This window comes from Bufo gargarizans, chromosome 2, assembly GCF_014858855.1.
Source record: "Bufo gargarizans isolate SCDJY-AF-19 chromosome 2, ASM1485885v1, whole genome shotgun sequence".
NCBI lineage: Eukaryota > Metazoa > Chordata > Amphibia > Anura > Bufonidae > Bufo > Bufo gargarizans.
In genome coordinates, this window is record NC_058081.1 from 273883956 (window position 1) to 273909708 (window position 25753).

The 25753-nt window shown below is 43.3% G+C and overlaps 1 protein-coding gene across 2 annotated transcripts in view; it reads right to left on the bottom strand.

Annotated features, from left to right (window-relative positions):
* Positions 1-25414, bottom strand: part of MET (MET proto-oncogene, receptor tyrosine kinase) — a 137030-nt gene extending 111616 nt beyond the window's left edge. The window contains exon 1 of one of the 2 annotated variants that reach the window (XM_044280296.1): positions 25282-25414. Coding sequence is in view for 1 of the 2 variants with exons in the window: in XM_044280295.1 (XP_044136230.1) it covers positions 25171-25209 (39 nt within the window). In the remaining variant the exon portion in view is untranslated. Of the gene's footprint in view, positions 1-25170 lie in introns of both variants that reach the window. The other variant, XM_044280295.1, reaches the window with a different exon arrangement.
* Between the last annotated feature and the right edge of the window lie 339 nt (positions 25415-25753).

A 25753-nucleotide genomic window follows, 5' to 3' on the forward strand; every position in this document is an offset into this window, starting at 1 on the left:
GAGCAGACTATGCAATCTTATAGGTCTCTATGCCTGAGATTGGCTCTGTGCATGAGGCTTACAGGGGTATTCCCATCTGAGAAGATGGGGGCATATTGCTAAGATATGTCCCCATTGTCTGATAGGTACAGGCCCCACCGCTGGGACCCATAACTATATGGAGAGTGGAGGACCTGGGTTAGGCCACCACCAAGCGCTCCCCCCACAGAAGTGAATGCACAGCCACCACTTTCATGTGGCCGAGGGAAATAGCCGAGCCAACGCTTGGCTATTTTCGGCGGCCCCATAGAAATGAATGGAGGGCGGCTGCGCATGTGCAGTGCGCCCTCCACCACTTTCAGGGCTCCGTTCTCGGTATCCTAGCGATAGGCCCCCATTGTCAGAGATGGTAATAACCCTTTAATGTTAGATTTATAGCTACTGAATCTAGAACGGATGAGTCAAGCGTATGGTCTGCAACTAGAGATCACGGTGCAATAAGGTTAGTATATTCTTGCAGGCTTTATTTGAATATTTAGACACTATATCATACACATATATTTGTTTAATTAATAAGCTGGCAAAGAGTATGTATATTAAATGACTTGCTCTCAGTTTCAAAGCAGTCTTTCTACCTGTGCTATATGTCAGGTGTTATGTTGTAATGTCAGTTGTGCTCTATATTTGCTATCCAAAGTTCCTAAACTGGCAGCCCATGTTTACTTAGCAGGCTACTGTTTAGCTAGAAGTTACCATGTGGGGAAGTTAGATTAGAGATTAAAGGGAATTTGTCTACAAAGCTTTTTTTTCTGCTAAATGCCTCTGCATTTCTGCCACATTATTATTGGAACTCCTTTCTTCTGCTGTATGGTCTTTACGTAAATTATGCCATTCCGAAGGGAAAAAAAAAACGGTTCTCCTGTTATAATTTTTTTTTAAAGTTATGAAAGTGTCAGTGGTACATATAGCTCCTCTCATAGGTTGCTTGATGCACACATAGGTAACTAGGAGCAGCACACTTATATATGCAGGGTCTGCGCTCCTGAACATAGGTAGGTATAGAGCAGGACCTGCCTGACCTGGGACCACCGTGGCGCTGAGTAGGTGGGCACAGTTGTGTTTTGATCAAAATATATTGGCTGAGAGTCTAAGGCCCCTTTCACACAAGCGAGTTTTCCACACGGGTGCAATGCGTGAGATGAAGGCATAGCACCGCACTGAATCCTGACCAATTCATTTCAATGGGTCTGTGTACATGAGCGTTTTTTTCACGCATCAGTTCTGCGTTGCGTGAAAATCTCAGCATGTTCTATATTCTGCACTTTTCACGCAGCCCTGGCCCCATAGAAGCGAATAGGGCTTCAGTGAAAAACCCATTGCATCCGGATGCAGGTGCGGATGCGATGCGTTTTTCACTGATGGTTGCTAAGAGATGTTGTTTGAAAACCTTCAGTTTTTTTATCACGCACATGAAAAACGCATCAAAACGCATTGTACCCGCACTGAAAAAACTGAACAATTGAACGCAATCGCAGACAAAACTGACTGAACTTGCTTGCAAAATAGTGCGAGTTTCACTGAACGCACCCTGAACGCATCTGGAGCCAATCCGTCACGCTCGTGTGATAGAGGTCTATGATTTTCTTAGTCCATAGATAATGTTTGCATCTATTGTGTTAGTACATTTTTTTCCGGGATTTTTCTTATAAATGCAGCCATGCACATCTGCGTTATTTAGTTATCATATCGGGCAGGATGCTTTTATCTTGGTTTTTTATCGTTACTTTTCTCAGTGATTTTTATAAAAGTATCATCAACAGACATCATTTTTTTTTAAAGAAGTCAAGTACATAGTATTTGATAATTAAAGAAAATGGCAAGAATACCTCTGCATAATAAATTAATTTGCCATGAAATTACATCAAAATAGGGCAGGGATCAGCAACCTTCAGCACGCCAGCTGCTGTGAAACTCCAACTCCCAGCATGTAAACATGCTTGACTTTTCTTCTAACTCCCACAGAAGAGAATGAAGCATTCTGGGAGTTGTAGTTTCTGAACAGCTGGAGCGCTGGAGGTTGCTGATCACTGCAATAGGGAATGTAGCGGCAATAGGGCGTGGATATGATTTTAAGAAATGTCAATTTAGGCTACTTTCACACTAGCAGCAGGACGGATCCGACAGGCTGTTCACCCTGTTGGATCCGTCCTTCTGCTATTTTGCCGTGCCGCTGGACCGCCGCTCCGTCCCCATTGACTATAATGGGGACAGGGCGAAGCTCCGGAGCAGCACGGCAGTTCACGGCGAGAGCCGCCGGACTAAAAAGTCGGACATGCAGGACTTTTAGTCCGGCGGCCTTTTCGCTGGGCACTGTTGTGCTGCCCTGGAGCTCCGCCCCCGTCCCCATTATAGTCAATGGGGACGGAGCAGCGGTCCGGCGTCACGGCAAAATAGCGGAAGGACGGATCCGACAGGGTGAACAGCCTGTCGGATCCGTCCTGCCGCAAGTGTGAAAGTAGCCTTATGCTGCAGATTTCCAGCACAGTTTTACCTATTTGCAAAGCACAGGGTGAAATCCATTGTAAATCTGAAGCAAAATCCTAGAAAATCTATTTATGCAGATTTTGGATGGATTAAATTGTCCCCATACAGCTTCAGATGAATGCAAATTATTGTGCTGAACATACTCTTCGGCAGGGTGGCTAACCTGATTAAGTCTTTTTATTGGACAAGGTATCTTTAAATCATGGACAACCAGCATTCTTCACGAGCGTGTTGGAAAACCATAATGAATGATAAAGACTGTAAGTAATATGTATCCATAGCTTAGAATACTGATCTGAACACATTGGAAACATTCACTGTGAACCATCAAATGAAGCTAATTGCAATCACAACAATCTGGACTGTGGAAAAAAGTCCTCAAACATTAAGGACTGGCTAGGAATCTTTGCTTTGTGGGCAACTCTAACATAAAACTGTGAATGAGCCAGCACAGAATCTATAAATTGAAAGAAAACCGATACCTTCTTAAAGGGGTTATCCAGATTCTAAAAGATCCCCTACTCTGCCGCGCAGCCGTCCCGCCCTCCGCAACTGTACCTGCGATCTATTAATAAAGGTCTCATTTGACCGAAACGTCTGAAACATCGCAACTCTCCACATGTCTCACGGCGCAACAATATTTTCATTATTACGGAGCAATTAACGCCTGACTGGGGCATTATCTTGTAATTTTACCAGCAGGATCATTTACTTGCTTATTATTGCAAATGTTGCTGGCACCTACTTCACAGTTTGAAGTGTATGACTCACAATAAATCCACTTGGCATATCTAAACTCTCAAGAGTGTGCGTGGTTTTCTCTACAAATATTGATTTCAAAGAGTCGGCCAAAAAACATTAATTACTCCGTGTGCATTCTGTTTTCTTATGTCCGTTCCACAAAAAAATAGAACATGTCCTATTATTGTCCGCAATTACAGACAAGGATAGAAAGGTTCTATTAGGGGCCAGCTGTTCCGATCCGGAAAATACAGAATGCAGGCAGACGTCATCCGTATTTTTCGCGGATCCATGTTTTCCGGACTGCAAAATACATACGGTCGTGTGCATGAGCCCTTATTCATAGTCCAGCACTCCCCGCTCATTTGCTGATGCAAAATTCTATTAATTTTCTCTGGGTTTTGAACACACATCCAGATCCATCTGAAGCAAACTGATATCATTCATGGATCTGAGGCACAAAATATAAAAATAAAAAAGGATAGTAAAAAAATGTGAAAGTAAAAAAAAAAATGAGCACAACTTCACATTATTATTCTCCTCTACTACTCCATGCAACGCTGAACATCTTCAGATCATACCTACAGGTAATGGGAACAGATCCACAAATAATGTCAGAGTAGTGAAGCTGTTCCTTAATATATGCTAGAAAGTGATTCCAGGGGTCTGGTAAGAATTGGGTTTATACCTGCTGTATTTTTCCCTACTGTGCTTTTGTTGGCTGGGAAACTTTCCAAGCAGTAACACAGTACAACATTTCCGTGCAGAACAAATCGAGCACAACAAACACTTAGGGCGCCTGCACCTATGTCTGTCAATCCAGAAGCCAGAACTGATACCATAGTTTTCATGGGATTGTTCATATTTATCCGGCACATCAGTTGGAATGTAGGATGTCCAGTGCTACCGCTCTATGGGCGCCAGACCTGTGCAGTGAAGTACACATATATCAGTAACTAAATGTGCATCCAACCTAAGGCCTCATGAACACAGCCGTGTCCAGTTTTCTATCTGCATGAAATGGATCTGGGAAAATCAGAGAGCTACTGCATGCATTCCATTTTTATTTCTCACTCACATCAATAGACTATTCTCATCCACAAAATGGATAAAAAAGGACCTGCAATGGGATCCTCTCATGGGCACATCCATGAAAGAAACTGATGTGTGATTAGCCTCACTGACTTGGAGAGGTCAATGTGCTGTCCATTTTAAATAAATGGAGAGCTCATGGAATAAAAAATACTATGGGGTGAATAACCATTGAAGCCTATTTTCAGAGATATGAATAGAAACCGGTTAGGATATATACATCTTATGGGATGCAATGCAACAATTACATTTCTTTGCTAAAATTCCTACCTTTTGTATTTTTTACCATTAAATTATGTCACACACTGTCAACTAGTTTTACCTTGAATCTACTACCTACCTACTTCTTCCCTAAGTGACGTCGTCATTGAAACACTGTTCTTCCCATAATGCCATATATATATATATATATATATATATATATATAATGTTTAAAACTATAAACTAGGGTTTAAATCCAATTACATCTAAGGCCTCATGCACACGATCGTTCCGTCATTTTTCACAGTTTAGCGGAGGTCCCATTAATTTCTATGGAGCTGTGAAAAAAAAATGATAGTCCTCCGTTTTTTCTCCGCGTCTGTGATTCCAGTCCTATTCTTGTCAGGATGGAAAAGGGAGGACGGACCCATTCAAGTCAATGGGTCAGTCAAAAAAAACTGATGCACAACTGGTATGTCATCCGTGTCCGCATCCGTTTTTTTCTACAAGACCTTGGTGCAATAAAATTACACTTTTCATTAACCTTCCTTTTTTCCCCCCTGTCAGACAAAAAAAAGGAAGACACAAGGAAACACAACTGAAGCAAAATCTGACACGGACCACTGAAGCCAAATCACTGACAGTGAAAAAACACCTCTTGTGCATGAGGCCTTACAAGCATATCTCTGAACCATGAAAAGATTGGGAGAGGTGGGTTCTCCCAGCAAAGAAACCTTAGGGCTCATGCACCCTGAAAAGTGTCACACAAACTGGTCTGGCACTCTAGTTTGTCAGCTTGTCAGGACAAGCTAATTTTAATTTATGAGCTTTATTTTATAACATAGATCTTCACTAATGTCTGCGGGAGAGTTTTTTAAACATGCTCTGTGACCTGCGTATCAGTAATTGTGCAGGCAGGGGGGAGAGGAGCTGTGTCTATTCTCTATTGTGAATACTGTCATTCTGTCTTATCTATTTACAGGAGTTACATGTCACTGTAATCCCGGTTGTGATGATAATCAGATGACTTCTGAAACATTAAAGGGTAGCTTTTGCTGTGGACAGTGTGAGGATCCATTCCAGTCTCTCTCAGCACTTTGGACTTCTTATATTGACTTCTAGCTTCCCCAGTGTGCTGCTCCTGCATCCAGCACTCTCCTCAAGCCTGGGGACGTGTCCTAATACAGGCAGTCTGCCAGTATTATACTGCTCTAGATTTTTTCCCCATACTTCTAGGCGAATTAAGGGCTCGTTCTGCATTTGTAGATCCGCAATACACGGGCACCGTTCTGTGTGCATTCCACATCACGGGTGCGGACCCATTCACTACGGAGTGCTTCCTGGGGTTCTGTTCCCTGCCTGCGCTCCGCAAAAAGATAGACCATGCTCTATATTTTTGTGGAACGGAGGGATCGCGGACACATTCAAGTGAATGGGTCCACGGTGCCCGTGCATTGCGGACCGCAATTTGCGATCCACAGCACGGGCACGAGCTTCACACGTTCGTGTGAACGAGCCCTAACAGTGAGCCCTGCCCAATCCTTGCACTTATCCTCAGCACATATAGGCCCTGATTTATCATTCCTTCACTCCAAAATTCTGGCTTCAGAAAGTCGCAAAATACAGCTTTTGCATTCGACTTTTTGCAGTTTTACACCAATCACTCGAGTTTTGTAATGTGGGTGGAAAAGTGGGTGTGGTTACCTTCACTCCAGATTTATCATTGGTCACATCAGTCACAGCCTCACTCTAGTAGAGAAAACTGGAGTAGCATTTATAGGCAAAAATGTTAGGTTTAAGGCCTCATTCACATTTCCGTGTCAGTGTCACGTCCGTGAAAAAAAGCGTACGTGTTTTATCCATGACGATGTCTGTGAAGGATCCGTGGTTGGTCTGTTTTTACCATCCGTGGGTCATCCGTGAACTGCTCAGCTGAAAATGTATTTCCAAAGAATCTCCTATTAGTCTTCAGTGAAAAATGGACGCAACATTGACACATGCAATCCGCATTGTGTCAGTGATTTTCATGGACCCATAGACTTCAATGGGCGTGCTTGGTCTGCATCACGGATCAAAGTAGTGCATGTCCCCGTCTTTTATTGAGGTCAGTAAAAAAATACAGAAATGTGAACAGACACATATAAATTAATGGTTACGTATGCAGCACACATCGTTAAAAAACAGAAATGTGAATGAGGCCTAAGGATAAGACAAATTTATCAAACAGCGTGCAACATTTGATAAATGTGGCATAAAGTACACCAACATAGACTCAAGCAAAACTGACTTCAAATATTTCCCTCGTGACAAACTCCCCCCAAACTCTTTATTTAAAGAAAGTGTCATGGAGGAATGATTGGTCCATTTTCCTTTTGAGAAGGAGGATGAGCTAGTCATCTGCTCAGAGACATTCAGATCACCGTCAGGTGCACTGATATGTCCTCCTTATAGCCCTATTACTGGTTGAATTGTATTGAAGGGATTGGCCATAGACCCTACAGGGAGATTTCCCGATGGGCCGATGCCCAGAAGGCCACCTAAACCTTCCCCCTGGCCAAACGCCAGGTACAAACAGATCTGTTGCTCTAAGCATTTATTATTTACACACTGTCGTATCTGGGGCTACTTTTCGGTTTTTTTTCGAGGGCCACATTAACTTCCCAGTCCGCCTCTGTATAAACGTATGGACAATTGACCAGCTTTAGAGCCAGTGGTCTGATCTGAAGCTTTTAAACAAATAGTGACATACTCCTAGCTCTACATGTGCTGTCAAGACTGCATTACATACAGCGATTATGCAGGCGATTGTCGCTATGCCATAGTTCTTCCCCATACCGACTAGTTTTTTGCTGGCAGCAGATCACCATTTGCCGCTGGCAAACAATGATTTTTAAACCTGTTGAAAGATTCCAATTGCTTGATAAACGGTAATTGGCGGCAGTATTACACTGCCAAATGATCGCTAATGCTTGTTAGTGATGTTCTGGCAGACGATCTGCCCGTCTAATATACCCTTCAGTCTTCTATTGCTGCAGCTTTATGGCTCTATTTGCGGTTTTATTTATTTACCTGTTTTTTCAATTACTGAGCAAAATAAATATAAATCTTCTTTCAAACTTGTTGAGGAGCGAGAATAATAGCTTGGCAGATAATTAACATCTTCAATAATCTGAAAAGAGGCTAAGTGATTCATCACTGCACTGCGCTCATTGAAATTCCTTCACTCTCCTTTGTGTTGTATACAGCAGTCTGTCTTCTGGATTGATCAAAAGTAAGGCTGGGATGAAATGCTTTATGAGGTTACAGAACACCAGCGGTGTATACACTGATTTATATTCAAATGAAAATCAAATATTATCTACATTTAACAGCTTGGAAATTGAAACAACTTTTCTTCGGACAATTGATGCTTGCACGTATAAACAGATTGAGAGACTGGACAAATAGGTAACATAATAATAGTTCTGAACAGCTTTACATCAGAAGAGGTTTGTGGCAAACCATTGCTAAATTAGCGTGCCTCCAAACGTGGTGGCAAAATTCACCAGAAAACATGCAGGTGCAGATTTTTACAAAATGGAGGATTTTGGTGTCTGGATTTTGGTGAGGATTTCTGTGCAGATTATATCTCCGTTAAAATTGAGACATCCTACTTTAGGGCTCATGCACACGGCCGTAGCCGTTTTTGAGGCCCACAAAAAATATGTATACTGGTCGTGTGCTTTCCGCATTTTGTGGAACAGAAAATCCAGCCCATAATAGAACACTTCTATCCTTGTCTGTAATGTGGACAAGAATAGGACCTGCAAAAAAAGCATTTTAGATACCGACAAAAAATACGTTTATGTGCATGAGCCCTTAGGCAGCAAAATGTTTGACACTTTTCAACCCCATAGGGTAATATACAGGAAACATAGTATAAGGCACCCTTATATAACTCTGCCACATAATATAAGGCACCCTAATACTAATTGCTAGGCTGGACTCACCCTGCGTTTTTGAAACCAAGATAAAAATGCACCTGAAAACCTGCATATAAAAATGCATGTGTTTTTCGATTACTTAAAGGGGTTGTCTCACTTCAGTCAGTGGCATTTATCATGTAGAGAAAGTTAATACAAGGCACTTACTAATGTATTGTTATTGTCCACATTGCTTCCTTTACTGGCTGGTTTCATTTTTCCATCACATTTTACACTGCTCGTTTCCATGGTTATGACCACCCAGCAAAGAGTGTCGGCTTCTATGGTGGCTGGGCCGTGGGAGCTCACATAGGCTGGTACTTCTTTCTATAGTGTGCAAGCACGGCCACCACTGATGGATTGCAGGGTGGTCGTAACCTTGGAAATGACGAGTGTATAATCGAATGGAAAAATTAATCCAACCAGCAAATGAAGCAATATGGACAATCACAATACCTTAGTAAGTGGTTTGTATTAACTTTCTCTATATGATAACATTTACTGAAGTGAGACAACCACTATAAAAACACAAAAGGCATGTGCATTGAAATAAAGCTATATTTTACATGCCTTTTTTTTGTTTTTCCCTGCATTTTAAAAAGTAAAATTACCCAGTGTGAACCTAGCCTTTTTGTATTTAGGAGAAAATTATGTGACATGTGATGTATGACATGTTATCAGAAAACTCCCTGAGAGCCTCCAAATGTGCTAAAACAATTTATTCCCCGTCGTTTGCAGCGCTGCAGCTCCGGTCCTGCCCTCTGGTTCCTGTCTACAGGCAGCATACAGCATATGTCGTCTGCATACAGCATGTGACCCCTGCCACAAATCACTGGCCTCAACGGTCATGGGCCGTATACCGATAAGGTGAGTGATTGTCTGCAGCGGTCACATACTGTATACTGCTAGGTCACCGCTGCAGCCTGTAAACACAATCCAGAGGCAGGGGCAGATTGGCCATAGACTTTACAGGGAAGTTTCCTGGTGGGCCGATGCCCAGGAGGCCGCCTGGGCCCTCCTCACGGCCGGTCAGTGGAAGTTTTTGGGGATGTGTTTTGTGCTGCTGGCAGTGTTTTGTGATGGACTGTGGTATTTGGCTCTGTTGGGGTAGTATAATGTGCCACAATGTGGTATTACTGGTCCTGCCTTCCATCAACTTGAACCCAAAAAGGGGCCACTTTTAGTATTTTTTCCAGGGCAACTTTAAGTTCCCAGTTCGTCTCTGTCCAGAGGTGAGGACCAGAGTTGCAGCGGAGGACTAAGTGGTGAGTATATGTTCTTTCATTATTCTAGCACATTGGGGAGTTTTCTTAGAACTCGGAGAACCTCAAACTCCCAAACATCAATTCCAAATCTTGTCCTACATTTATGTATATTTTAGAATAAACAGGTACATCTGAGAAATTGATCAGGCTTCAAAAACTCAGGGCCTTTATGCAAAACAACAGACATGCTCCAATTATGCTCAGTTTGGGAAATGTAAATGGATGGTACAACAAAAGCTTTCTTTCAGTCAAATAAAGCGAGTATCTATCTAATAAGATTGAATTTGGGTAGAATAATATTGTGCCTGCGTGCAAGAGAAAGCAACAGGGGGTACATTATGTCTACCAGAGCCCAAACTAGAAAGGGTCTGATTGAATATGACTTGTCAAGCAGCTAGCAACAATGTCTCACTGGAGACAGCAGTACAGCGCATCTACATAAGAAAATCCCCTGCTGTTTCCTTTCATATAATCACAAGCGTCTGTGCTGCATAAAATGAATTTTAATAAATGTCGTCCATTGTGAGATGTGGGCAGATTTCAAACCGTATCAGTACAGGTCAAAAACCTGAGGCAGAATTGATGGGAATGTCATATCTGCAGAATTTTCCAAGCATCACAGCAAGATGATGCTGACATTAATATGACACAGAAAGCACGCTTAGCGCAGGACGAAAACTGCTGAAGAAGAGACATTTATGCTGATATTATGTGCTGCTGAAAGGACAAATGAAACATACTGTAAAAGCTTGGCCATAATGTCCTGCTTCCTTTCAGTTAGAGCAAGGGCCAGTAGACTGAGGTCCAAGGAACCAGCCACGTTCAATTCTGTATACTTTGTTCTTTCACGGCAAATAGCTGGGGGGTTAAAGGACATGACCGGCAAAAACAGGCATACAAGCTTTGGTATAAAACATGTAAATCAATATTTGTTTAAGGGTACTTTCACACTTGCGTTTTTCTTTTCCGGCATAGAGTTCCGTCACAGGGGCTCTATACCGGAAAATAACTGATCAGGCATATCCCCATGCATTCTGAATGGAGAGTAATCCGTTCAGTTTGCATCAGGATGTCTTCAGTTCAGTCGTTTTGACTGATCAGGCAAAAGAGAAAACCGTAGCATGCTACGGTTTTATCTCCGGCGAAAAAAACTGAAGAAATGCCTGAACGCCGGATCCGGCATTTTTTTCCATAGGAATGTATTAGTGCCGGATCCGGCATTCAAAATACCGGAATGCCGGATCCGTCCTTCCGGTCTGCGCATGCGCAGACCTTTAAAAATGAAAAAAAAAAAAAAACGGATCCGTTTTGCCTGATGACACCGGAAAAACGGATCCGGTATTGCAATGCATTTTTCTGACTGATCAGGCATTTTTCTGACTGATCAGGCATTTTTCTGACTGATCAGGATCCTGATCAGTCAGAAAAATGCCTGATCAGTCAGAAAAAATGACATCCGTTTGCATACAGTTTGCCTGATCAGGCAGTCAGTTCAGGCAACGGAACTGCCTGCCGGAATCAAGCAACGCAAGTGTGAAAGTAGCCTTAGGAATTTTACAATTCAATTTTTAACACTATTGTTGTATGTTTCTAAATGGGACCTTTACAGGATGAAGATGATGAATGGGAGTGCTAAGTGTCAGATCACCAGCTATCCAAGGTTGATAGAATATCCTAAGGATAGGCCATAACTTTATTTTTAAAGTCCTAGAAAATCCCTTTTTTCAGTTTTTAAGATCTCTTTCTAGGATTTCCATGTAACAGCCCCTCCAAGTGCAAAAGAATCACTTTACTGCAGTTATATATGATTCTAAACCTGCCTGTAATGATAAGGAGATATCACCTAGGTGCAGAGATAAGACAGGATTCATCATTCACAAGAGGTGATTGTCAAAGCTTATCTATTCTTCCCTTGTACAATGACCTCTGCACAGATCATAGAATATGCCTGGGAAACTCTCCATAGAAGCCAATAAGGTCCCCTGCTGACCATTGTGTCTATGGCCCATGGGGCTGCTGTAAAACATTTTTTTTAATGCTATGTAAATGCTGTACAACAGCTCAGGTGAGATGGCTGCCCCTATAATCATGTTCAGAAAATAGAATAAAAGAATCAGCAATTATGGTACTTTCACACTTGCAGCAGAGAACTGCCTGCCGGATCCGTCAAAACGTATGCAAACCGATGGCATTTATCAGACAGATCAGGATCCTGATCCGTATGACAAATGCATTGAAATGCCGGATCTGTTTCTCCGGTGTAATCCAGAAAAAAACGGATCCGGCGTTTATTTTTTTTCAAATTTTTTACAGTCTGAGCATGCGCAGAGCGCAATGCTGGATCCGTTTGCCGGAACACTCGGGGACGGATCCCGCATTAATGCATTTCAATGGGAAAAAATGCTGGATCCGGCATTCCGGCAAATGTTCGGTAATTTGGGACGGAGATAAAACCACAGCATGCTGCGGTATTATCTTCGTCCTGAAAAGGCAAAAAGACTGAACTGAAGACATCCTGATGCATCCTGAACGGATTTCTCTCCATTCAGAATGCATTAGGATATAACTGATCAGGTCTTTTCCGGTATTGAGCCCCTAGGACGGAACTCAGTGCCAGAAAAGAATACCGCTAGTGTGAAAGTACTTTTAGAAAATAAAAACTGTTTAGATAAAAAGGAGATGTGTCACTATCTGGTTTTAACTGGCAGATACATTTTTTGGTGACACATTTCCTTTAAAATCAAATAAATAAGGTTGGTAGTGAGGTTCCTGCCTTGCTCAAAATAGGGGTCCTCTTTCATCTACCTGTGGCCTCTTCCTTTGTTCGTAGGTACCTAGATGGAAACCCCTAGTATGTTTGGCCACTAGTGGAGTACCGGCCCTCGGATAAGAAAGCCAATGCAGGACCCTTGGGCCTGACCTGATAAGTTTCTCTCCTATATGTAAAGTCTATCGCCCCCTCCTCTGATGCTCACAAGGAGCAGCATGTGACGCAGAATGAAATAAAGTGGCAGTATTAAAAAAAAGTCCTATCTAGGAGAGGCAGGTGTACATAGCTTTATAGGTACGTGGTGAGCATGTGCTGATGTGAAATTACTTGGGATCACAGTTTAATAGTAACATAATTTTGCATTTAACTAGAGATGATCCTTTAACTATTGCCCCAGACTCACAATTTTACTCTTCTACATAGACGTGATTTAACAACCAAAACATATATGTTAGTTAAATAGTAATAATAGGTTTGTGAGAGGCATGTAAAGCTAAAGGTGCATTTAGACCAGGGATACCCAACCTGCGGCCCTCCAGCTTTTGCGAAACTACAACTCCCAGCATGCCCGGAAAGTCCACAGCTATCATCTTACAGCAGGGCATGATGCCATGGTGCCATAGGTGCAGAAAGCAAACATTAGTGCATGACAGAAAGCAAGGTTGTTCAAATGCAGCTGATCACCAGACATCCCTGGTATATAAAAGCTGGTGCAGATAAAAAGTGAAGCTGCCAGTAACAACTATACAGGTTAATATACATTCTGACCAGCAGTGAAAATCACCACAGCTTTGTAGACAGAATACAAGCTTATGTATATACAGTATGTCTCCGATAGCTTCTGCTAGTCAATGGACTTGCTACCAAGCAGCTCCAAATACCTACATTGCATATGTAGCTCCCATATTACCGCCAGCAGCACGTGGCAAGCACCACCATGCAGAGCACATAATACCCGCTAGTGCAGTATTCTTCACCAATCACAAGAATGGGGGCCCTGTACCCCATGAGACCCCTGAAATGCATTTTGAGGCAGGCTGAGTATGTGCATTGCCACTTTGTTCATCTCTATAGGATGACCAGAAAGCGTTATACTTTCCAATCTCTGGCAGTCCCATAGAGATGAAAGGAACAGCAGTGTGTATGCTCCACTTGCTACCACATTCACTTTGGTGATCCTCACAGGGCACTTGGCCTCAGTTCTCATGACTGGTGAGATCTCCACTAATCTAAAGGTAATCCCCCATTATCCCCTATTGGGGATACCTTGATATAACTGGAATACCCCTTTAAGAAAGAGTTAGACATCTTCCTTAAGAAACTCAGTATATAGGGCTACTGTCATGAAAGGCGTAATTCCATGACGAACATTTATAACTTATCCACAGGATAGATAATACATATATGACTGCTGGGGGTCTGACTGCTGGGACCCCCACAATCACTATAACAATTATCCTGAGACCCCTGTTCCAGAGGCATTTGAATGGAATGGTTGCCACACATGCGCCCTGATGCTCCATTTAGAGTCTATAGGACTGACAGAGAGAGTCCAGTACAGTACAGAGATCTGTGAGGCTCCTAATGGTCAGACCAACACCGATGATACACTTATTGCCTATCCTGTGGATAAGTGGTGGACGTTTGCCATAGATAACCCAATTATTATGGAATGTTGATCCAGGGATCTGTCCGATTGCTGGTAGATTTCAGGAAGGAATGCTTTGTGGGAAAATGATCTGTATTACTCAAGGATGGTTTTACCTTCTTCTGGATCAACTGGGGTTTTACAGTATAAGGTTGAACTTTATTACTTTTTTTCAGCCCATGAACTATGCAACTACAGTATGACTAAATTACGATTTTGTGAACGATAATTGGCGCATCTAAAGGGTCATTGTTGAAACATTCACTACACCAAGAAACAACTCGTTTGTTGCTCAATCGTACCAATCATCTAACTATGTAAAGATACCTTAACTAGACAGTGTAAGAAGAGGAGAACTCAATAACTTATTTGGATGGTAAGCTGTTAATTCTTGAAGGAATGTTCCTTAAAAACATAATTTCAGGTTTTTAAAACCATTTTAGCATTATGCACCTACTTGCTTACAACTTGCTATAAAAGACAGGAGAGAAGAGAAACAACCAGTACCATGTATAGTACATTTATATTCCACGCAGCGCAGTAATAAATCTGGCTTTGAATAAATTCATACTAATAAGAATAAGATACAAAACAGATGTCTCAGATACTGGACCAACATTTTTCTCCCTAGACAATAACAAACTGAAGTAAAGCTCAGATTGTATGATGAACACAATCCACATTCCTCTATTACATAAAAAACTTCCATATAATACGGTAAAATTGTATAACATATAGAGGGACATTCATCACGACTGGCGTATCCATACACCAGTCCTTATCTCCCTGCACTGGCGGGAGATGTACCTAATTTATTAAGAAGCAGATGCCCTCCGCCAGATACTGAGGTCTATGCTAGCCAGGGTCTGCAGCACACTTCAGCTATAACTTACGCCACTTTCTGGTAAAAGTTATACTGAATCTGTAAATTCGGTGGGTGGTGTGAAGCCCCCTCCTGCTAAGCCCCGTCCCAGTTCTTGACACTTCAGAAAAGTGCTGAGAAGCTTAAAATTGGCATATGGCATGCACCACAATCTGTGACTTTTTTACGCCTCAACTGTGGAGTAAAAGCGTTAGCAAATGTATTCCATATAGTATTTTCTGGTCAGTTTCCTCTAGCATTTGTATGTAAGATTGGTGGTAGATATTTTATCATTGTTAAAGGGGTTCTCCGGGCTTTTAATATTAATGACATATCCTCAGGATAGGTCATCAATATCAGATCGGCGGGGGTCTGACTGCCAGCACCCCCACAGATCAGCTGTATGAGGAGATGGCGTGTTCAGTGTGCATGCGCCATCTCCCGTCTTTGCCATAGACATCAGTGGTGAACAGGAAGAGAGACAGGAGACGGCACATGTGCACTGCACGTGTTGTCTCCTCATACAGCTGATCAGCAGGGGTGCCAGGTGTTGGACACTGAGGATAGGTCATCAATAGTAAAAGCCTGGACAACCCCTTTAATGGAGTTTTCCAGGTTCCTGATATTGATGACCTCTCCTCAAGGTAGGACACTTATACTTGATCAGTTTCAGTTGGACACCCCTCCATTGATCAGCTGCAGCCTCTGATGTCAGAAATAACACTACTTTGAATGGAGCCAGAAGCACAGCTCACTTTAATGGGGTGTGGTAACCCTGCATGACCACCACACGTGAACTGAGGTTGCAGGGAACGGCTGATTGGTTGGGCCGCTGGGTGTTGGACCCGACCAATCAGATGTTTCATTAGCAGTGCTAAAGATTTTGAAGGTGTGAGCGGAGACACCATTTCTTGTAAAATAATCCACTCAAATTGTGGCCGTCAAGTACCATACATTTTGTGGCATGCAATGCCCAGGCAGGTAGTGATCAGCAATGTCACACAGCATCTAGATGACCGACATGATACAGTATTTAGGGACCATCCAGACTATTAGTGCTCCACGAGGTTCTGATAAATAGTGCATATAGCATTAAATGTGTATACCTTGCCTAAATAAATACTGTATCGGGGTATTCCCACCTTAGATAGTTATGGCATGTCTACTCAATATGCCTTAAATGCCTAAAAGAGGAGGGTCCCACCTCTGGGACCTCTATGTGGCCTTTTCTGTAATAAAATTAGACCAGCGCCTCCAAACTATTTGTAATAAAGTGCAGGTGTCCACTACACTGCATGCTTTGCACCACAATTACCCACTGTTTCACACTTTTCAAGGTTTTTATGCCTTGCACAACAAGGGGGTGTAGCTTCATGGCAAAGCGGCTTCACGTGAAATGGGCATGGCCTAAATGCAACTTTGTGCACCAAAAATGCACCAACATTATAGGGCATTCTTGGAGAAAACCTATGGCAACTTATAGGTGGTCTAAACTTAGACTAAACTTTTTTTGGGGCGCACACTCATATTTTTTGGCACACAGACAGAATTTTTGGCTCAGATAAAATTGTGGCACACGGACAACTTTATGGCGCACAAACAGAATTCCAGCGTAAATCTGGAGATTAGTTTTAGAAGATTATGAGATTCAGCTTTCAGCTATGCAGGTATTTTTTGTAGGATATGGAATGACCACCGATCCTGGTAGTGAAAGGAGCACCGGGGATGAATGTACTACATGACTAATTTGAGAATCATCTATTCTATTGTGTTATAAATTCCTGTGGCTAATCTGGAAGAAGAATTTGTAAATTGTGCAATACAATCTAAAATAAAATAGAGCAGAAATATAATATTGATGCCATCAAGTTATTAAGATTCAATCCAAAACAGTAGCATAACTTCTATCAAAAAAACATATATTAGAATGAAATGTGTAATTCCAAGTGCCGTCTGTTTAATGTTCTGAAATGAAATAATCTACCATTAATATCTTAGCCAGAACATGACGTGGCGCTACAAGAGCCTTCAATCTTCATTATGTCAGTAATGAAGGAAATGCTTCGTAAAATAAACTAAATTATGTCAGAGGGGTTCTTTATTCATTAAAAACTGTCAAAATGTCAAATTCCAAGATTCATTAACTTTTATTCAGATTTTTTTTATTTTTTTTACAGTTTTTGGCCTATTAGAGCATGTTTAGAAATTAGAGATGAGTCTCCTGTTTTAGACCTTTGGGAACCACGTTTACTTACATATGGGGTCATGTATCAAACTGGGGTAAAGTAGAACTGGCTTAGGTGCCCATAGCAACCAATCAGATTCCTCCTTTCATTTTCCAAAGGAGTTGTCAAAAATGAAAGGTGGAATCTGATGGGTTGCTATGGGCACCTAAGCCAGTTCTACTTTACACCAGTAAATGACCCCAATAGTTCTTGTTGATGCCCACTGAGGACGTTAGGTGATTACACAAGACCTCCACATCTGCTTCTCTCTAGGGCATTTGCAATATTTCAGGGGTACAACTAACAAGGGGGCAGAGCTTGCACACTGGAGTCTGAGACTGCTCAAAAGACCACTCTACTTTATGTAACCAAGTCAGTACTACACATGACCCAGCATAGCTGGGGGCACTGTTATAAAGGCTTTGCTTCCAACCACACCATTGAAAATATCCTATCGACTGCAAACATCAGTAAAAACTGGCTTATTCCTGTGCATTCACCAACAGATATATTTCATTAAAGGGGTTTTCTGGGAGTTCAATATTGATAGCCTAGCCCAGGGGCATACTCGCCCTGGAGAAAAATCTAAAAGTGGCCCCATGTTGTTGGTGAGTCCAAATTGACAGAAGGTGGAGCTACAGAAGTAGGCAGGTCCAAAAGAAGCTACAAGTGGGCCAGCAATACCGTAGTGCAGCACAAAATACCGCCCCAGCAAAAGCAAATACTGTAGTGCAGCATAAAATACTCCCCTATCACCAAACTGAGGACGGTAATACAGTTGAGTTAAGAAGGGCACCCGTGGCTGCCGGCCATTAATGCTGAGAGCATCAGATGGTTATGGACCTGGATAGCGGCCGTGAAGAGGGCTCAGATGGCCCCCTGGGTCTATGGCCAGTCTGCCCCTGACCTATTCTCAGGGTTTGTCATCAATATCTGATTGGTGGGGGGGGGCTCACTTATCTGTTGTTTGAAGAGCCCACTGAGCTCCGGTGAGTGCTAAGGCTTCTTTCACACTAAAGTTTTAAGTTCCAGCAGAGCTCTCAGCACGCAGCGCTGCTCTCCGCCAGACCCCATTATAGCCAATGAGGCCAGCGGGCACTGCGTTAACATCCAAGAATGATGCTACCAGAGAGCACCAGTAAAGAAAAAAGGGGGTCAGTCAGCACATCCCAAAGCGCAGGAGCACGTTGCTATGGCTGAGAACAAGACTGTTAAACAAGACATACAATGCAACAGCTCACTGCAAACCAAATAAAGTACAAAATTGCGTAACAGTTGCAAATGCTATACTAATAAGTTAGAGATGCTTGGCAAATCATTTTGTACAAAATTATTTGAGCACGTCTGCCGCGCGTCAAGTGACGCAATTTTGTACTTTATTTGGTTTGCAGTGAGCTGTTGCATTGTATGTCTTGTTTAACAGAGAGCACCAGTAGCATTATTCTCTGCTGCAACACATAAGGTAAAGCTAGCCTAAGCACAGCACCATGCATTGCACAGTGGCTGAGCTTGGTATTGCAGCTCATGCCTATTCACTTCAAAACAGCTGATTGCCAGGAGAGCTGGGAGTCAGACCCCCACCAGTAAGATACTGATGTCCTAGCCAAAGCACAGGCCATCAATACTGATCTCCTGGAACAAGCCTTCAAGAGAACCTGTCCTATAATATGGCATTATATGGTAGTCTAATTAATATGATCACAGCTTTATACATCCCTTATTGATGCCATCCTCAACTTGCACCTGAAACTATTTGCTCCAGGTGACAACTGTGCCTCACCCTTCTCTGACTGCAGGGGGCAGAGTTTTGGCAAATATACATTTTGTCATTTTGTGCACTTTCTACACCTCAATTTTGGGAGGAGTGGTGCTATTTCACCTTTCATCCCAGGCATCAAAAATGCTAGGAAGACCACCTGCACTTGGTGTAGACCTCAGTGGAGTAGGAGGAGGGATGTTCATGGACAATATGTAAGGGTCCACTTTCCCTGGCCTAGCCGGCAGCCATGACACTATCTGATGCACTCTATATACTTAGAAAAGTAGAGTTGCTCCAGGTACTATATCTAAGTTGACACAGAAACCACCAGTAAAGAGGAAAATAAACTCTGAGATAGGTCATTCCTGCCTATAAAATTATGTTCCAGTTCCCCATGGCAAAACCTTGCTGTTTCCTGGTTTGGTGGTAAGCATCAAATGTCACCGTGGACGAGACACCTCCATGGCCAGGACACAGGCACATAGGACTTATGCACTAGTCTACCACTATATACAGAGCTTATAATGTCCTATTTGAGGAATCTTCAGGGGCTTTGTTGGAAACCCCTTTAAATCAGAAATGGGGCTGTAGGACAAGAAGTGTATAAACTAAAATAACTGGAAATTAGAAAAATAACATGAATATACAGCATTAAATATGCAACATGTAGTAAAACTGTTGCTGGATGCATCAGTTTTTCTATATGTATTTCTATACAGAGGATGTACAGAAAATAAGAGACTAAGAAGAAGGAAACAGACACGGTTAATAGTAGCTCTAAATAGGGATCGACCGATATTGATTTTTTAGAGCCGATACCGATAATCTGCAAACTTTCAGGCCAATAGCCGATAATTTATACCGATAATCTGTGCATTTTCATTTTTGAAAATATTTAAATAGTTTGGACTTTTCGGACATTATATGTTTATTTACTTATTGTTTATATATTTTATATCTAAAATTGGGTCATTTTCACTTAATATTTTGGTGTTTTTTTCTTTTTTACTTTTTATTTAATAACTCTTTTCCCCCTTAGGGGCCAGAACCTGAGATCTTTTCATCCCTTGTCCTATTCACCCTGATAGACATCTATCAGGGTGAATAGGACTTCATACTCTCCCTGCTTCCCTGTGCATAGTGCACACAGCAGCAGGGAGCTTACCATAGCAGCCAGGGCTTCAGTAGCGTCCTGGTTGCCATGGTAACTGATCGGAGCCCCAGGATTACACAGCTGGGGCTCCGATCAGTGGGGGACACATTGCGCCACCAGTGATTTTAATACTGGGGGGTGGGTGCACTGCGCCACCAATGATTTTAATACTGGGGAGGGCGCACTGCATCACTAATGATTTTAATACTGGGGAGGGCGCACCGCCCCACCAATGATAATTAACATTTAATACAGGAGGCGGGTGTGTTGGCTGCAGACTCGCATAGCCGGCACCCTGCCTCTGACAGTGAGCTGCGAATAGTGGCAGCAGTTAACCCCTCAGGTGCGGCACCTGAGGGGTTAACTGCCGCTGATTGCAGCTTCCTGTCATATAGGCTGGGCACCGCCTCCTGTATTTGCACTAGACCTTAATTATCATTGGTGGCGCAGTGCACCTCCTCCTCCCGTCTCTTCTCATTGGCAGCGCGGCACAGGGGGAAGGAGAGAGTGACTCCATCTCCCCTGTCCTGCTGAGGGAACATGAGCACGCTGACAGCAGCACGCTCATGTTCTATGATAGCGCGCTGGACGCATTATCGGCATATCGGCAAGGTTAGAAGCCGATATCGATAACTTTAAAATTCATGAATATCAGCCGATAATATCGGTAACTCCGATAATCGGTCGATCCCTAGTTCTAAACATACTAGAGTCTCCTCATCCACACTGACAGTGATTAGTCTCCTCATCCACACCAGCCCGACTTATACCAGCAGACACCTGACAGTGACTAGAGTCTCCTCATCCACACCGGCCCGTCTTATACCAGCAGACATCTGACAGTGACTAGAGTCTCCTCATCCACACCGGCCCGTCTTATACCAGCGGACACCTGACAGTGACTAGAGTCTCCTCATCCACAACGGCCCATCTTATACCAGCAGACACCTGACAGTGACTGGAGTCTCCTCATCCACACCGGCCCATCTTATACCAGCAGACACCTGACAGTGACTGGAGTCTCCTCATCCACACCGGCCCATCTTATACCAGCAGACACCTGACAGTGACTAGAGTCTCCTCATCCACACCTGCCCGTCTTATACCAGCAGACATCTGACAGTGACTGGAGTCTCCTCATCCACACCGGCTCGTCTTATACCAGCAGACATCTGACAGTGACTGGAGTCTACTCATCCACACCGGCCTGTCTTATACCAGCAGACACCTGAAAGTGACTGGAGTCTCCTCATCCACACCGGCCCGTCTTATACCAGCGGACACCTGACAGTGACTAGAGTCTCCTCATCCACAACGGCCCATCTTATACCAGCAGACACCTGACAGTGACTGGAGTCTCCTCATCCACACCGGCCCATCTTATACCAGCAGACACCTGACAGTGACTGGAGTCTCCTCATCCACACCGGCCCATCTTATACCAGCAGACACCTGACAGTGACTAGAGTCTCCTCATCCACACCGGCCCGTCTTATACCAGCAGACACCTGACAGTGACTAGAGTCTCCTCATCCACATCGGCCCATCTTATACCAGCAGACACCTGACAGTGACTGGAGTCTCCTCATCCACACCGGCCCGTCTTATACCAGCAGACATCTGACAGTGACTAGAGTCTCCTCATCCACACCTGCCCGTCTTATACCAGCAGACATCTGACAGTGACTGGAGTCTCCTCATCCACACCGGCTCGTCTTATACCAGCAGACATCTGACAGTGACTGGAGTCTACTCATCCACACCGGCCTGTCTTATACCAGCAGACACCTGAAAGTGACTGGAGTCTCCTCATCCACACCGGCCCATCTTATACCAGCAGACACCTGACAGTGACTGGAGTCTCCTCATCTACACCAGCCCGTCTTATACCAGCAGACATCTGACAGTGACTGGAGTCTCCTCATCCACACCGGCCCATCTTATACCAGCAGACATCTGACAGTGACTAGAGTCTCCTCACCCACACCGGCCCGTCTTATACCAGTAGATACCTGACAGTGACTGGAGTCTCCTCATCCACACCGGCCCGTCCTATACCAGCAGACACCTGACAGTGACTAGAGTCTCCTCATCCACACCGGCCCATCTTATACCAGCAGACACCTGACAGTGACTGGAGTCTCCTCATCCACCCCGGCCCATCTTATACCAGCAGACACCTGACAGTGACTGGAGTCTCCTCATCCACACCGGCCCATCTTATACCAGCAGACACCTGACAGTGACTAGAGTCTCCTCATCCACACCGGCCCATCTTATACCAGCAGAAATCTGACAGTGACTGGAGTCTCCTCATCCACCCCGGCCCATCTTATACCAGCAGATACCTGACAGTGACTAGAGTCTCCTCATCCACACCGGCCCGTCTTATACCAGCAGACATCTGACAGTGACTGGAGTCTCCTCATCCACACCGGCCCGTCTTATACCAGCAGACACCTGACAGTGACTAGAGTCTCCTCATCCACACCGGCCCGTCTTATACCAGCAGACATCTGACAGTGACTGCAGTCTCCTCATCCACACCGGCCCGTCTTATACCAGCAGACACCTGACAGTGACTGGAGTCTCCTCATCCACACCGGCCCGTCTTATACCAGCAGACATCTGACAGTGACTAGAGTCTCCTCATCCCCACCTGCCCGTCTTATACCAGCAGACACCTGACAGTGACTGGAGTCTCCTCATCCACACCGGGCCGTCTTATACCAGCAGACATCTGACAGTGACTGGAGTCTCCTCATCCACACCGGCCCGTCCTATACCAGCGGACACCTGACAGTGACTAGAGTCTCCTCATCCACACTGGCCAATCTTATACCAGCGGACACCTGACAGTGACTGGAGTCTCCTCATCCACACCGGCCCGTCCTATACCAGCGGACACCTGACAGTGACTAGAGTCTCCTCATCCACACTGGCCAATCTTATACCAGCGGACACCTGACAGTGACTGGAGTCTCCTCATCCACACCGGGCCGTCTTATACCAGCAGACACCTGATGCACAGCACTCACCAGATCTCCGTACACAGCTAAGACTACTTTCACATTTGCGCTTTCCCTTTCCGCTATTGAGATCTGTCATAGGATCTCAATAGTGGGGGAAAATGCTTCAGTTTTATCCCCATTCATTGTCAATGGGGACAAAACTGAAGTGAAGGGAACGGAGTGCACCAGAATGCATTCCCTTGCGTTTGGTTGCGTTCCCATGACGCACACAAAAGCACAGCAAGCAGCATTTTTGAGTGCGTCCTGGGATGCGAACAGGACGGATCCCTCATTACTCACAATGTAAGCCAGTGGGGACGGATCCTTTTTCTCTGACACAATGTAAAACGGATCCGTCCTCCATTGACTTTCCATGGTGTTCATGACGTCATGACCATTTTAAAGATAATACAACGTTAATAACAGAAGCGTTTCTGCTGATCCATGACGAGTCCAGGAAAAGCGCCGGTGTGAAAGTAGCCTTAACGGGACAGTAATGTGAAGAACATCAAAAATGAATCCAACAGAAGTTAGAAGCACTTCCAGTAGATCCTGGTAAACCATGGGATAACACACGGAAACTAATACTAAACTAAACAAAATACGTCCTACATATTGGTATCTATCAATGTATCTATCTATATCCGTCTATCTACCTATCTAAAGTATCTATCCATCTATATCTATGGCATCTATCTATCTATCTATCTATCTATATCTATCTATCTTTCAATCTGTTTCTCTATCTATATCTACCTATCTATCTATCTATCTATCTATCTATCTGTCTATATTTATCTGAAGTATCTATCCATCTATATCTATGGCATCTATCTATCTATCTATCTATCTATCTATCTATCTATCTATATCTATCTATCTTTCAATCTGTTTCTCTATCTATATCTACCTATCTATCTATCTATCTATCTATCTGTCTATATTTATCTGAAGTATCTATCCATCTATATCTATCTATTATCTATCTATATATTTATCGCATCTATCTAATATCTATTTATCACATATCTATCTAATCTATGCATCTATTGATCACATATTTATCTATCTATCTAATATCTATCTATCTAATATATATCTATCTATCTAATATATATATATCTCCTATCTATCTTCTATCTATCTATCTATAATCTATCTATCTATATAATATCTATCTATCTCACTATCTATCTATCTCACTATCTATCTCCTATATATCTATATAATATCTATCTATCTATATAATATCTATCTATCTATCTATCTATCTATATAATATCTATCTATCTCACTATCTATCTATCTCACTATCTATCTCCTATCTATCTATCTAATATCTATCTATCTCCTATATATATATATCTATCTATCTCATATCTATCTATCTATCTATCTATCTATCTATCTATCTATCTAATATCTATCTATCTATCTATCTATCTATCTATCTATCTATCTCACTATCTATCTCCTATCTATCTATCTATCTATCTCATATCTATCTATCTATCTATCTATCTATCTATCTATCTATCTATATATCTATCTATCTATCTCACTATCTATCTTCTATCTACTATCCATCTATCTATCTCCTATCTATCTCCTATCTCTCTAGCTCATATCTATCTATCTATCTATCTATCTATCTATCTCTAACCCTGTGGCTGTATTTCAGGACACATTGCACAATGCCCCCTCACACCTGCAGGTACATATTTCAGATTGTTCTCTCCCGCTAGACAATCCCCCTATGTAACAGTAATAAAAGTCGCACAATGTGAATGCCAGTGCAGCGTCCACCCTGGCTGGGCACACAGACCCCTGGCACCAGAACTACCTCGTCACAGTCCAATGCCAGGAATCCTCTGTAATTACACGACTCCTCGGAATTATTCACTCTGCAGTCATACGATATTAAATATTAACTCTCCCATTGCCGGGCTTCTTCTCACCTCGTCCACTGCAGAAAGTTTCCGCGGACTCCAGGTCATACGTCCTCCATACACGGTGCCCGTGCCCAGTCCACGTCCTCCCAGTCCAGTGCTAGCTAACGGTGCCCTTACCTGGTGCCAGCTGTCAGAAGCGGGGCTCCCTCCCGAGCATCCACATGTGTAAGTAAGGTCCTTCCCACAGAGAGGAGCAGTCAGCGGAAGGTGCCTCTGCCCACACGAGCTCCTGTGCAGTGAGTCCTCCTCTCAGGAATCCGGCAGGAGGCGGCCACTGCCAGGCCCTCGGCGCTGCGGGCTGCACTTGCTTTCTTATTCGTCAGGCTCTTATTTACATCATTTGGATTTTAGTTTTTTTCAAAGAATTTTGAGGAGACCTTACAAACAGTAACAGAAAAAGATGCTTCCCGTACATCAGCTGAAAACGACATTAAAATACAAAAGATAGGCACAAATGGGCATCAAAGTGGGCACAAGTAACTGATGTTTGTAAGGGGTTAAATGAATTTGGGCCAGTGATGTCGCACTGCCAGCATACAGTGGGTGATGCCCCACATCAGATACAGTGGAGCTCAGCCTGGCACAAACA